Here is a 16,070-nt window from a genome sequence, read left to right as displayed (position 1 = left end):
ACCAGGTACCAAAGATCAAAAGATAAATAAGACATTTATAGGTTTACAAAGAATAACCTGCTAGAAATGTAAAAATAATCTTTAAAGTCCTTCTTTGCTTTCAAATTCTATGATTTTAAGAAATCCCTGACTTAAGTGAAATGAAACCAAGCTGAGAAGTGGCTTCAGTGATAGGAAGTGATATTCCAGGGGGTGGAACTGATCACGTTAGATAAATTCATTACTTCTGTTATTCTGTCTGTAAATAATTGTATTTAAAGTCAAGATCTCTCCTTTGCTCAGTTCAGCTCCTTAGTCTTTCCACACAAATGCTTTGTTCTTGGTTTGGAAGGTTTGAGGACTTTTTAAGGGTTTTTTGTTGTTTTTTAGTGAAGATGCTTGAAATGCACCGGTGAAGTTTGTCTCGTGGCATGAAAAACGAGCTGTGACACTCTGCCATAGCTTCTCTCTCCTTTTTACATCCCATTCACCATATACACAGGGACAACAACCAAATTCTGTAGAGTCGAAGATACCCTTAATACAAACACTATCAAGAGGAATAACCTGTCATACAGGATTATTCATCATCATATTATACTAAAATTTACCATCATCGTATTATACTAACCCAACAAAACAGGATACAATAATCACATTGTAAGCATGTCAAATAATTTGTTAATGTTGTACACAAGTTTTTAAATAATTTTTAATGACTCAGAATCAATTTAAAGTTGTCCCCATAATATCGCTTTCACTCAAATCCAGGTTGTTTCTTTTTTTTAGTAAAAGAGAAAGAAGTGGTATTAAAGAGAGCCAGCTATGAATGACATATAACTGGCCCCCGATAATTAACAGATGCTATGTGAGCATCTGTTCTAATGAATTTTATCCCTTTATAACAAAATCCCACTACTTCAGTCATGAAATACTTTCCTTAACACTCCAAACTGAGTTTCATGTTCAAATTTCTTAACTTCAGTTTCAAAGTTCAGTGCCTTCACTGGCTCAGACAATTCCCATACTCAGCTCTTACTTCAAAACCCTTTGAGTACATCTACTACTGGTAGAACTAAGATTATTCAGGAGATATGAAATTGATCAAATACAGCCTGACAAAGTCTTTTAATAATTTTTAAATACAGAACTACCTATCTTTTTAATGGAAAGGACCTTTTAAATTTAGGTAACTGGCTAAAAATCACATAGTTATTTTTAAATTCACGCCTATCATTTATTCTTATTTTAAAATGTAAGATATAAAAGATCTGGAGATTAAAAAGAAAATGATCATTTTAAAAATAAAAATAGATTTCCTATGCTTAAGTATCTACATTATCTCAATCAGATTAGTAAATAGTACCCTGAATATCAAATATAGTTGCTGGAAATAAATCTTTAGCAGCTTATGTTTCTGGGCCTATTGATTTCTTTTTATTCGTATAGTGATGGTGGGGAGGGCAGGACTCAAGGTCTTAAGTGTTCTTTGGTATAAAACATCAATTTCTATTGATTCTTCAAACTCTTATAATTGCTTTTCTGCCATTTAGAAGATTGCAAGTTTAAAATACATACTTTTTTTCTAACCCTAATTTTTAACTTCTTATTATTGTTTTATCATGTTTGACTTTCATGAGTTCACAATGAGAGATGACTGAGAACAGCTGAGAGTTTAGAAATGGGATATAGAGCTTTTCACCTCAAACTTTAATTCAATCAGTAGGGAACAAAAGTTAAATCTAAATAAGGCTCAATAGTAATGCATGAAATCACAGCCAATTTTTTATTGCTCCAAGGTCAATTACCTTGTCGGTAGATTATTCAGGCCTTCTATTCTTATATATATTCTATTGCTACCATTTTTTTTTTTTTGCCATTTCAATACTTATTACTACCTCCCCTAAGGAGGAAACTTTAAGCTTTAAAATACAAACCAGTATAACTTTGATACGTATTAGTACCTGTCATAAAAAAACGAATAAAGGGTTGAGATACCATTCACAAATTACAATTATCCATCCTATTATGATGGATAATGAAAAACTAGCTATACTATATCAGTTTATCTTAAACTAAATCCTAGTCAGTCAAGCATACACTTCAACCATCTGCAAATCAGAAATGGAAATACAACCCAATTGTATTTCCAACCTAATTGTAACTGCTGAAAAGAAGTAATGAACTATAAAATAAAAAAGGATTAAAATGTCAGTAAGTTTTAAGCTATTCTATCCAATGGAAGAATAGTAATATTGCCAGAAAACATTTTACATACTAATTTTTAAAAACACTCTAAATTAATAGAAAGCAAAAACTTAAGCCTAAAAATAAGATTTTGACAGAAACGTTTCTTTACCGATCAGCAAAAAATGTATTTAGTGTGATTCCGTGCTAGGAGTTAGGGAAATGTCAAGACACCTGACATGTGGTTTTTGCTTTGAGATCTTAAAACTTAATGAATGTTTAGAAATATACCATATTTCATCAAATCTAAGACATCAATTGTAAGACACTCATATTTTATTTACCATTAAGGAAAACATACTGCCAATTACAATTGAAAGACACAATTATATGATGTGTCCAAATTTTAGAGATGTTAAAATAGAAAAAAATATGCTTGTTAGAATCATGAACTATAAGAATTACCATACTTATTGATCTTTATCTTTATAACATGGCACTTGCCAGTCTAATGAATCTCTGATTACCTCTGGCAGATTTTAAGTGCTAAAGAAATGCTTGTTGAATGAATAAATGAATGCATAAGCAAACATTTAAGTAAGTGTTCAAGGGCTCTGTGAAATAGATTCGTTAATGACAGTAATGTAACCCCATATTTTCCTTTTATCATAATTAATGTAAATATACTACCACAAAAAATAGAAATTTAAAAAATTTAAAACCCAGAATCCTGCCACACAAAAGTGCATTTCCATATTTTTTCATATTCCTGTCCAATTCTTATCCATATACTTCATGTTTTGTTTTGTTTTTTAACTTAAAACCAAGTCCAAGATCACGCCACTGCACTCCAGCCTGGGCAACAGAGCAAGACTCCATCTCAAAAAAAAAAAAAAAAAACCCAAGTCTTTAAAAATACTCCTTGAGACTACACAATTAAATGACTAAGCAAAAATTATATTCATGAAAAACAAGTTCAACAAGGTGAAACATGGCTTAACAAAGACCTATGGCAGACCTTCTAGAATGTTCCATCCTCTCATCCCCTAATTATGAGAACTAAATTTATTATGAGAGCCCATAAGTTACTCGGTCATTCAAGAAATACTTACTAAGCACTAACTATATAGATGCTTAACCCTGAGAATAAAGATCAAGAGATTGTTCTTGCCCTTCAAAAACTCAACAGTCCAACATTACTAAGTGATGTTATAGGGTCTAGATCATAAGTCCTTAGAGAACTCTCACTTACAACCACCTTAATGTATAAAAATAATTCCCTCTAAACACCTTCTCTTTGAACATCTCTGAGAAAGTGTTCTCTTGTTCCTTCCTACAGTGGTTGAAATGACAGCAAAGCTTAATAAAGATTTGCAAAAAATAAAGTTTGTATACTCCATTAGGAAACATAATTTCTGGCAGTCATTTTTGTAGGTGTGATGTTAACACCCATCAATAATCATTGCCTGAAGTCATTATTACATTTATTTACAATAAAATAACACTGAAAAAATGCTGCTACAATGCTAGAAATGAGACAAAACTAAAAAATAGCACAATTTTCATTTAAAGTATATGTATATATGCTAGAACTACTTGATGAAAATTAGAGAAGCATCCAGATAGAGACTTGTAAAGCAGCTGAAGGAAATTTCAAAGCATTTTCAGGAGCCATAGATGCTGATGCAACTAATTCCTTAATTAGATCTACTTCAACATTAATTTCTTTTCCTTAAAAAAGAATGTATTATATTAGCACAACTCTAACATCTAAAAGTCTAAGGTCTTTTAGCTCACAAATAAAGATTTCATAGCTCCCATGGTTATTTGCAAAGGTAAAACATTTGGTAAGTTCTTCCCTCCCCAAATCACAAATAGAAAGCTAAACTACACATCAAGATTACAGTATTAGACAAAAAAATTAGCCGGGCGTGGTGGCGGGCGCCTGTAGTCCCAGCTTCTAGGGAGGCGGCAGAGCTTGCAGTGAGCTGAGATTGCGCCACTGCACTCCAGCCTGGGCGACAGAGCGAGACTCCGTCTCAAAAAAAAAAAAAAAAAAAAGATTACAGTATTAGAATATCAAAAAAATCTCTGTGACTTCTGTTAGGTGAACCTCCATTCCCCTGCACTCAAGTTTCTGTGGAGGACTCCTATTACTAGAGAACCATTCTTGGTCTCTCTGCCCCACTTGCTTGAGACAATGAATTAGGCATGCTCAGTTCAGACCCTTGTGGGGTTTCTGAGTTTTTTTTTTTTTTTTGGAGACTAAGTCTTGCCCTGTTGCCCTTTTTTTTTTTGGAGACGAAGTCTTGACCTGTTGCCCAGGCTGGAGTGCAATGGCATGATCTCAGCTCACTGCAACTTCTACTGCTCCGGTTCTAACGATTCTCCTGCCTCAGCCTCCCGAGTAGCTGGGATTACAGGCACCTGCCACCACACATGGCTAATTTTTGTATTTTTAGTAGAGATGGAGTTTCACAATGTTGGGCAGGCTGGTCTCAAACTCCTTACCTTATGATCTGCCCACCATGGGCCCCCAAAGTTCAGGCATGAGCCATCATGCCCGGCCCCTTGTGGGTTTTCTAAAAATTCATCTGTTCACAGAGAACATACTAGTCTGCTCTTATTTTTGAGGTAAGCCCGTATCTGAATGGGAGGCCAGCAACTGTTCAGTTGCCCCAGGGATTCATTGAAAAAGTCTACCTGACTCAGGGTGAAGTGTAAGGAAACCCACTGTGGGTGCATATTAAAGCTACATCCTGGCCAGGCACGGTGGCTCACGCCTGTAATCCCAGCACTTTGGGAGGCCGAGGCAGGCAAACCACGAGGTCAGGAGTTCGAGACCAGCCTGGCCAATATGGTGAAACCCTGTCTCTATTAAAAATACAAAAATTAGCTCAGTGTGGTGGCACACACCTGTAGTCTCAGCTGCTACTAGGGAGGCGGAGGCAGAAGAATCACTTGAACCCGGGAAGTAGTGGTTGCAGTGAGCGGAGATCATACTACTGCACTCCAGCCTGAGTAACAGGACGAGACTCCATCTCAAAAAAAAAAAAAAAGAAAGAAAGAGCCATATCCTGTAATCCAGCTTTGTATCGGTTATTACTTTATGAAGCTGATATGTTCATGTTCATCTCTATGATTCCTGCATCTATTCTCAATAAATTCTGTTCTCAAAGAGAAACAAGGGTGGTTCTCCACTGAACACTTAAAATACTAGTAATATCTAAGAAAACATTGTATTTCATACAGAGGCATAAATACCTTTTAAATTGACATTTTTATTTCCTCTATTTCAAATATAGATCTTTAACTTTTCATTATGGAGAATTTAAATATATACAAAAGTGGAGAGAAGAGCATAATAAAAAGCCACATGTACTCACTGCCTGTCTCTAGTAATTATCAACTTATGGCCAATAGTGTCTTATCTGTACCCAATCCAATCTCTCTGTAAATTATTTTGAAGCAAATCCTAGTCACTGTATTTCATTTCGTATTTCAGAATGCATCTCTAAGGACTCTTTTACATCACACCTAAGTTAATATTTACTTCCTTACTTGACTTTTACTTCCTTAATGTCATCAAATACCCAGTCAAGGATCAAATTTACCTGATCACATTTCTTTAAACACTTAGAAGCAGGATCCAAATAAGGCTTATATAGTATACTTGGTTGATATATCTCTAATATCTTTTATTCTCATGATTTTTTTCTCCATCTATTTTTCCTTGCAATTTATTTGTTGAAAAAAAAGTCACCTGTCTCGTGGAGTTCTCACAGTCTGTATTTTGCTGGCTACTTTTCCTGTGTTGTTATCCAACATGCATCTCTGTCCTCTGTATTTTTTGTTAATTGATAGTTAAATCTAGAGACTAAATAGATCCAAATCTGACTTTTTGGTAAGACTACCCCAGAGGCAGATTGTATACTCCATCAGGAAATATAATTTCTGGCTGTCTTGTGTGTATATGTTATGATTTAGGCCATCAATAATCATTGCCTAAATTCATTACTTCATTTGAAGGGGTTCAGAGCATGTAACCCCAAACTATGCCACTCTGACATTATTATTTTTGGCTCAAGGCAACTGAGAAAATGCAGGCACAGAATGAGCTCTGTCCTCCCCACATCTACCTGGGGAAAAAAACCACAAATCACCCTTGTGAAAGTGCCCCCCCAAACCTCTACCCCACTTCCCATACCAGGAGGGGGATAAAAACCTTTATCACAGATGACACCAAGAGTTTACACAAACCAACCTCATTAATGAGCCCTTCTCTACCATCAGTTTCCATCATATATTTGCCTTCTCACAATTTGCCACCCCAAGAAACTCAAAGTCCATTTCCTTTGTCTTGTCACTCAACAAATTTCTTGTTCTGCTAAGATACTATATAAGCCGAAGTTTTATTTTTCTTTTTTGAGACAGGGTCTTACTCGGTCATTCAGGCTACAGTCAGGGGCCCCAATCACAGCTCACTGCAGCCTCAACCTCCTGAGCTAAAGTGATCCTCCTACCTCAGCCTCCCAAGTAGCTGGGACCACAGGTGTGCACCAACACACCCAGCTAATTTTTGTACTTCTTAATAGAAATATGGCTTTGCCATGTTGCCTAGGCTAGCCTCAAACTCCTGAGCTCAAGGAATCCTTCCACCTCGGCCTCTCAAAGTGTTGGGATTACAGGGCTGAGTCATCATGCCCAGCCTAAGCCCAAGTTTTAACCACCCCTATGAGTTAAAGTTGAGTACTCGTGCGTTTGTGTGCGTGTGTACACAATGTATGCATCGATATACTTCTTTTTCTCTCATTAACCTGTCTTTTGTATATCTATGTTGTAGAGTCCTGGTCAATGAATCTAAGATAGGTAAAAGAAAAGTGTTTTCCTCCCCTACACATTAGAGGTTGCAAAATGACAACATTCTATCATTCTTCCTAGCCTGAATTCTTCTATAAAGAGAAATTTCTTCTCAATTATTACTGATCCCAAGACACAGTCTATATAAGAAAGGCAGTATAGATCTTGACTGACCCTTTATTTACCAATTTTCAAAATAATGAGTTAGTTCCCCAGCATTCTCCAAAGGTGAGTTCTCTTTGTGAAATATTATTATGAACACATGGATTTAAACATATGTGATATGCTGCAATTCATTGCAGTTATTTCCCATATCCATGCTCAAGTTGCCAGATGGATTTTTTAAGCTACATTCTAAAGATGTAGATCTTTAGATCAAGAAAATAATTTTCAAATGCCTAGTAAGGGTATTTTGTAGTTGAGAGAGACTGATTTTATCTAGAAATTATAGAGTTTTACTGCTAAGGTGACGAATTTGAAACTGAAATACTGTTAGACACTTGCTGTCCTTATCCCAACATTTGATTCTATGCTGCTGCATGAAGCAGCAATTACCTTTTCACTCACTCCTGTCATTCTCCCAAACCCTGCAACATCTTATCCAACTAAACAAAATTCAACTACAGCTCCAAAACACAAGCCAAAAGGACAAAATTATTGGAAACAAGGAGAAAAGTAGCAAGGGTGGCACATGCATCTGTGTGATGACACTGCCATAATTCCCTAACTTGATTCAGGGCACGATCCAAAACAACAGAAATTCAATCAACACGTTCACCCCATGTGGCGGATTAGGGGTTTTAGAAATAGAAAAGTTATTTGGTTAACAGATTTCAGTAAAATTTACTATAATAAAATTGTCTAAAGTCAATGTTACACTGGATATAAGTGCTTTAAAAAAAACTGCCAGATATGGAGTCTGTTATTAATATTGTAGCTGTCAGAATTTGTGATAAAAAGGATTCTGCTTATACCCTTTTTTCCAGGCATAAGTACGTTAATAGCTCTAAAAATAGTATTAACTTTTTCAAGCCATCAAATATTAACCAATGGCATAATTATAGTTTCTGAAAAAGCTGCCCAAAGACATAGCCAATGAGTATGTTCATGCAAGTTAAACATAAAATAGACCACCTTACAACTATGGAAGCGTAGCAAACACCAACACCTGCCTCCCAGATCCCCTTTCAAGAGAGGACTCACTGCCCAGCTGTGAGGAATCTAGTTATCCAACTGCCTCCAGCTGTTGACTTCAGGATCCATTTCTGCTTTCAAGCCAAAGTTATACTAGCTTAGTTGGCTCCTAGTCACTGCGATTTAAGCAAGATAGAAGCCACGTGCATGTTCGTCATGAAGGACCCTCAGCAAATAACCAAGCAAGGCAGTAGTACAAAGCCCTAGTTATTTACATCCAGCAGAGAACTCTAAAAAGCAACCTTCCTCCAGCGGTCTCCATTGGGCTGGCAGAGACTTTGTCACATCTGCATCAGAGTCTGAGACAGCTCCCCTTGTCCAATTCTGCTTCCTCCCTTCTCCTTTCATTGGCTTTCTCTCTAATAAACCTATTGCATGCTTAACCCCATTTTAGTGTCTCCTTCCCAGGGAACCCAGGTACTAGAAGGATCTAAACTAGACTGACTGTTTCCCAGGGGACCCAGATCCTAGGATCTGAACTATACTGATTTCTATTCTCTGAAGGTTAGTGTATAAGAAAGAATATGTTTAGCTTGAGAATATTTCCTTAAAAATGAGCATATTGTTCACTTTTAGTGGAACAAGCTATACTGAGTTTATTTACTTTCTTGTGAATGTACAGCTTCACCAACCATCCTAGGGGCACATTTTGTTCTCCAGTCTGGCACTTCATGGGTCATCTCTTTTCCAGTCATGATCACCATCCTACATAACCTTGTTTGTTTCCTGAAGGAGCAAGGAACGGTCAAATAAGCAACAGAGAAAACTCTTCTTAAAATGTGTTATGAACTCAGTTTAGTTTAATGTGTCAAATGCTAGAGTATTACATGCAATTTTAGCACAGTCCATTTTTTGGAAGACTGTTGCTGAGGCTTAGCCTTCTTTAGTGATCTCCCAATCAATATGACCCTCACTTCATGTTCAAAAAATACTAAAAAAAAAAAAAAAAAAAAAGGCAGCTGTCTGTTAGGTTATACAGGATTTATTGGGTATCTTCAAAAACCAATCTGAGAAAATTTTCCACTCACTGATTTTAGCTGAGCCACTGAGAAAACAAGAAAATCCTTCTGCAAAATTTTCAATAAGATGATATTATCTAAAGACTTGAAGCGTGAAACCTGGATTATAACAGCTGACCAAAAAAAAGAGAGTGTAATGTCTTCAAAAACTAAAAAACAAAAAAAGTGTAACGATATAAAATTTAAAAACTGGAAAGGTATTTCTCTAATTTGATAATGCATAATGTACATATGCAGTGGTAAAGATAATTCTAAACTATTAAGAGTAAAAACATTCAGTTCTTAATTCTGTTCATAATATGTTTATACTTTGTAGATTTTCCTGTGTCCTTACTAAGAATGACCCTTTCATTTTTTTTTTTTAGTACACTACAGAATTAAATTTTTAAAAACAACATACAGACTGAAAGTTCTACAGGTCAGCAAATGACTGAAAAACTTCATACTTGATATGTACATTTGATAATGACTTTTCAAAGAATTAAATGTGAATCATGAAGTCATATCATTGCATTACAAAAGTCAAAAAGCAGGCTTCTTCGTCTATCTTAGATTCACTGTGGTGGATCAGAAACTGGGCAAAAATTATTCCCCCGCCCAATATTCCCACCACCATTAGCAATAGGACTTAGTTACTTCTACCATGAGAGGTCAAGTTTATTTACCCACTCACTGAATTTGTGCCAGCTCCTAACTTGCTTTGGCTGATGAAACAGCAGCAAACATGATGCCAGCTGAGACTTGAAAAGTGTCTTACTTTGGGGCTTGCCTTTCTGCTGCTATTAGAACTCCATGATCATTATGTGAACAAGCACCTGAGAAATCACATGGAGGGAGACCACAGTCATTTCAGCTAAGACCTTCAGCTGAAATGAACCACCCAGTCCCCGCCAATCTACCAGCTGACAGAGGCATAAGTGAACCTAGCCCAGAACAGCTGTTCCTGGTGCAAAGACAGACTCACCCAGCTGAGCCTAGCCTGAATTGCCATACTGCGGAATAATGAGCTAAACAGATGGGGTTGTGTTAAGCCACTAAGTTTGGCGTGATAGCTGATAGAGCAACAGATAACTAACATACTCACATATGGCTTTTTACTCTTTACAGAATATTTACTCTATCATTAAACAACTAAAGTATATATGAGCACCACCATGGGGAAAACAGAACCAAATATATGTCAGCGTTTGTACACTAACCATTATTCTATAGGCTGGCTTCTTCTACAGAGTCGTCTTCTCACTATGGGATAGGAATGGCCAAGAGGACATTTCACAGAGGAAAGATAACAGTGAACATGGACTCTTAACAATTCATATAAACATTTAAAGTCCACAACCTGATCACATTCTGTGTATTTATTATTTACCTTTCCTAGACAAAATAACTTTAGGATTCCTTAACATCCAAGTATTAGTGATTATAAGAAATTATCAGATTTTCTTTTCTTTTTTTTTTTTTTGGACACAGAGCCTTGCTCAGTCACCCAGGTTGGAGTGCAGTGGCACAATCTCGGCTCACTGCAAGCTCCGCCTCCCAGGTTCCCGCCATTCTCCTAACTCAGCCTCCCAAGTAGCTGGGACTACAGGCGCCCGCCACCACGCCCGGCTAATTTTTTGCATTTTTAGTAAAGACGGGGTTTCACCGTGTTAGCCAGGATGGTCTCGATCTCCTGACCTCATGATCCGCCCACCTCGGCCTCCCAGAGTGCTGGGATTACAGGTATGAGCCACCGCACCCAGCCCCAGATTTTCTTTAATCTAGCAACTTACTAGGGTAAAATATAGCACAAGAAAACTTTAGCTGTCCAAAATCTTACCTTTCCAGAAATAATTAGTTCCCCACAAAAATGACTACTTAAATAAATGAAGTGTCTCTCAGGACACAGCAACAAGTAATATTGCCAAAAAAACGGCTGCCAATGATTGACATGTCATGATTTGGTTGACTTGCACCACAACAGGAAAACAGTGCTGACAGGCCAGTAATATACATGAGACAAATCTTTTCAAGCAAAAGTTAAGAAACACAGTACTGTTTAATAACTTTGCTGGACTTTGTCTCTGGTTCCTAGAAGGGAGTCTCTAAACCCTTGGAATTTTCCAAGTGGTAAGAATGTCTTCATATTCATGGTGGGTCCCTTGGACCACACCTAAGTTTATGCTAACGGAACAACTCACAGTGGGCCCTGAGACAACATCAGGAAAGAGGCTGGCCAAGCTGGAAAAATGAACCACGTGATTTAAAGGTATGGGCTTTGTGCTACCAGCCATGGTGGGGAGGGTGGGGACTGAAGATTGAGTTTAGTTATGTGACCAGTGATTCAAACAATCATGCTTACGAATGAAAGCTCTGAACACCCAAAGTTCAAGTGTGCTCACTCATTGGTGATACACACTGATGTGCCAAGAGGGCAAGGAGTCTTGAGACACGGAAGCTTTGCGTGTGGGACCCCCTAGGCCTTGCCCTATATACATCCTTTCATTTGGCAGGTCCTGATTTGTATCTTTTATGATAAAACTGTAATCCTGTGTATAGTGCTTTTCTCAGTTCTGTGAGTCCTTCTAGTGAATTATCAGACCTGAGGGAACAGTGGGAACTTGTAGCCAGCAGGTGGACACGCAGGTGGCCTACAAACCCATACATGGCTTGCAGCTAGTGTCTCCGGTAAGGGGTGTTGTATAGACTATGCCCTTCACCCGTGGAATTTGACCTAACTCCAGGTAATGTCAGAACTGCACTGCACATGGTAAAAGCAACCAAATACCAGTAACATTTAAAAAGCAGAGAGAAGGCTGAGCATGGTGGCTCACGCCTGTAATCCCAACACTTTGGGAGGCCCAGGTAGGAAGACAGCTTGAGCCCAGGAGTTCGAGACCAGCCTAGGCAACATAGTGAGACCCTGTCTCTATTTAAAAAATTAAATTTAAAAAAAAAGAAAGAAGAGAAAAGACAAGGTTAATAGCAGAAGTGGTGGTCAGAGTTAGGGATAATCACAGTAACACTCATCCATGGACTGAAAAATGAAAGAAAAAACAGCAAAGGCAAAAGAGAAAATTAGAGATGAAAGTGAAAAAACTTGTAGAGACAACAGAAATGAAGTTGGGGGATTAGGATGGCACACAATGTAGATGCTTAGTAGTCTAGGGAGTCATTCATTCACTCAGCCACCATCTATGAATTATCTGCTACATGTAAGGCACTGTACAAGGTACTAAGAAAACATGGTGAATAAGAAAAACATAGCCTCATTCTCATGAAGCTTACATTTTAGAGAGGATGAAAATACTGAGTTACACCACTAATTATGTAATTGTTATGGTGAAACATGCTATAAAGGAGAAATACATAGTTGAATATGGGTTTAATATACATATATACAGATCAATAATAGTCTACAGTCCTAAAACCTATATACCTTCACCTTTATTTGCAAATATATTAAACACAACTATTATACATGTTAGCAAGGAAGTACAGAATAATGTACATTTTCAAGTAGTTTCACCAATAACAAAAACTTTGGATTAAATCCTCACCTTCCACTAAAAATAAAACATTCCTGGTAGGTACCTGATACTTAAACATTAATCATATTTGTTTCTCAAATACAGGTTCTCCTTGATATACTGTTATAACTCCCACCCAAATTTTAAAGTCATACACTTCTTTTAAACTATTAAGAATATTTCTGAGAAAGCAAACAAACAAACCCTCAAATCACCAGACATGACACCCTGACTTTGGGCAAAAAAAGACTCCAGATGCGTATTTCATCAGAGGCCAATTTTAATTTCTACTAAATGTTACTAATGATCAGTTTTAAAATTTTTAGAAAAGATGTATTAATTTTAAAGGTGTTTAACATAAAATTCCCTAAAACCTCTTCCCACACAATAGTCAATTAGATCACTTTAGTTTCTTACCTGTAGGCATCTAACTGTACCAGAAATCGTACAATATCATGATGAGCTTTTAGTACAAGCAGTTCAGTGTAGGGATTCTGGGTTTGTTCTTCACCTATTGTCTGTAAAGGAGATTTCTTGTATCGAAAAAAAAAAAAAGCAATAAACAAAAGACAAAAAAAGAGATAAAATGATTTGTAAGACCATATTGGAATACAACTGCATGGTATACATCTGAGAACACAAGATTTTTAAAAGCTTTAAGATATCATGTTCTAATACTAAATTATTTCTCCTTATATCAACTAAATAACTACCAATTCCACATAAAACACTTCTCCTACCACAAATTCAAATCATGAATTTCAGTATTTTCAACTCACAATAAATTTACAAAAGGGTGAATTTTATTTTATGTAAATTGCATCCTATTAAACCTCACTTTAAAAAAATTAATGGGCCAATCCAACTCAGCATTTCAGAAAGCGTGTTTCTCAGTTAAAATGCGGCAGAAACTAAAGTGCACATCAAAGACATAAAATAGTGAAACAGTGCCTCATCCATTACAAGCATTCAACATGTGTTTGCTAAATGAATAAAGGAAGGCATGAAATCGACTCTGGATTTCTCAAACTTGATGCTGATATTTTTGGGCCAGGTAATTTTTTTTTTTTTCACACCACCACGCCTAGCTAATTTTTGTATTTTTAGTAGAGACAGGGTTTCGCCATGTTGGCCAGGCTGGTCTTGAACTCCTGACCTCAAGTGATCCGCCCGCCTCGGCCTCCCAAAGTGCTGGGAATACAGGAGTGAGCCACTGCTCCCGGCCCAGATAATTCTTTGTTGTTGAGGGCTGTCCTGTGCATTGTAGGATATTTAGCAACATTCCTGGTCTATACCCATTAGATGCCAGTAGAACTGCCGCTCTGCAAGGCATGACAATCAAATTGTCTCCAGACATTGCCAAATGTCTCCTGCGGGGCAAAAATCACCCCAGTTGAGAACCACTGCTTAAACGAGAAGCCTGGATACAAATTTCTTGCATAAATTAGGGAAAATCATAGGTTCTGATAATGTACAAATTCACAGCAGTTATACAACTGAATTTACCTTCATATGAAGAAATCTATAAATTTAAAACATGCATAAATGTCTTCCAAAAAAAAAAATCACCACAAAGCATTAATATTGTATTTATTCTGTCTTCCTTCTAGCAGAGGTTGTGGTGAGAAATTTGAAAACTGTATAAACTGCTTCCCCTCCAATGAAAACTTGCCAGGAATGGAAGAACTGGTTAATCAAATTACATGATTCACCAAAGAACCAGGTTAAAACAGAATTATCCAAAATGTCGTATATACCATGTGTGGCTATTCAGTAATCCACAATTCTTCCACAATCTCAAGGATTTAGGATTAATCTGAGATAAGAAATTTTTAAAAACAGACAATACCGTCAACTGCAAACACATGAGGAAGTTAAAACTGAGTAGACTGCCTACTCTCAACAATCCAATTTCTTACTTTTAACAATCTAAACAAATACTTCCTATGAGAAATAAAATAGAATTCACAAATTCTGTTCTTGTGTGGCATAGGAAATAAATTCCGGACCTCAAAATTTTCAAGACTGCAAAAATTATTTTATTCACATTTCAAATGTAAATCTCATTACACACGGTCTGTTCAAATAAGGGCCCATGAAGAGTGTGTTACTATGAAACCAAAAACAGCAGTTAATTAGAAAATCATGTTCTTGACCTTGAAGCCAATTATTACTTTTTAAAAATAATTATATCCTTTTTTGGTTCTTGGATAAGTAAATTAATTTTATAATCCCTGAGCAAGGATCAGCTGACACCAGGAAGAGGCACCAATTCAAACCAAAAGTGGAAAGCTGCGGTCACAACTCGTTCGTTTCTAGGTAAACTGGATACTTTTTAAGTGGAAATGAAAATAGTTTCGGTAGCCAGAAGCCCTAAGTTGTCACAGGTCCCAATAGGACTGCAGACCCTGAGCCAAGGTCTCACGATTCGGCTAGCCGTGGGATGCGACCGGGGGTCTGCAACTCCAGGGTGCGTATGGGGGCCAGCCGGGTCCGAGGAGCCCCGGCTCGCGCGCCCTCCGCCCCCACCGGCGTGAGGACTGCGAACTGAACTAACTCAGCACCCAGCCCCGCCTCCGCCCGGGTCCCCGCGGTCGGAACTCAGGGAGGCCGAACCGGAACGAAGCCGCCCCTCCAGCAAGCTCGGAGGGCGCAGGGCAGACCCGCCCGGTGTTTACCTCGGCCAGTCCCTGCGGTTCTCGGCCTCCCCCGATCAGCCATCGCAACATCCGGGCAGCGGCAGCCTCTCGCCCGGTCCAGCCCGTCTGCCAGAACTCCGTTCCGGGCTCGGCCTCCTTCTCCCTCCCCGGCTGCAGCGCAACTGAGACGCTAATAACTTCCCGCCCCAGATCAGCCCACCGTCCGAAGGAATGCAGACCACAGTTGAAGGAGAATTTTTGTCCCGAAAGCGCTTCCGTACCCAGCCACAGAGGCTTGGTTTGGGCAATCACTTCGGAGCGGCGGCCGAAGGCGGGGACGGCTGCGGCGATGGCGGGGCGCGCGCTGCTCCGAGTGAGCACGCGCGGGGCCGCCGCCGGGTAGCACACGGAGCTTAGGTAGCTCGAGCGGCCCCTGGTGGACGCGCGCGGAGCAGCAACTAGACGCCGGCGAGCAAGCGCGCACCAAGAATAGTCCCCCCTCCCTGTGACATGGCTTTAGTATCCTCCACTTCCTGGAGTACCAGGAAACCTCCCCCGCTTTCCCAAGAGCTGGCTGAAGAAGGTGTACCGCAGTAGACTTCTGCATCCAGACAAATCCAGTGGCTTATGTGTACGGCCAAATAAATCTGGCCAACATTTACTATGTGCTATATAGTACAGCT

At 38.4% G+C, this 16,070-nt stretch overlaps 1 protein-coding gene across 5 annotated transcripts in view; it reads right to left on the bottom strand.

The window, feature by feature from the left end:
• Positions 1 to 15,840, bottom strand: part of WDR41 (WD repeat domain 41) — a 50,752-nt gene extending 34,912 nt beyond the window's left edge. For all 5 annotated transcript variants that reach the window (XR_747204.2, XR_747203.2, XM_010356674.2 and 2 more), the window contains exons 1-2: positions 15,427 to 15,840; positions 13,166 to 13,281 (exon numbers count right to left, since the gene is read on the bottom strand). Coding sequence is in view for 3 of the 5 variants with exons in the window: in XM_010356674.2 (XP_010354976.2) it covers positions 13,166 to 13,281; positions 15,427 to 15,477 (167 nt within the window). In the remaining 2 variants the exon portion in view is untranslated. The remainder of the gene's footprint in view (positions 1 to 13,165; positions 13,282 to 15,426) is intronic.
• Between the last annotated feature and the right edge of the window lie 230 nt (positions 15,841 to 16,070).

The sequence above is a fragment of the Rhinopithecus roxellana genome, chromosome 3 (genome assembly GCF_007565055.1).
Source record: "Rhinopithecus roxellana isolate Shanxi Qingling chromosome 3, ASM756505v1, whole genome shotgun sequence".
In the NCBI taxonomy this organism is placed as follows: domain Eukaryota; kingdom Metazoa; phylum Chordata; class Mammalia; order Primates; family Cercopithecidae; genus Rhinopithecus; species Rhinopithecus roxellana.
Note: the sequence above shows the minus strand (reverse complement) of the source record. Positions and strands in the feature narration are given on the sequence as shown.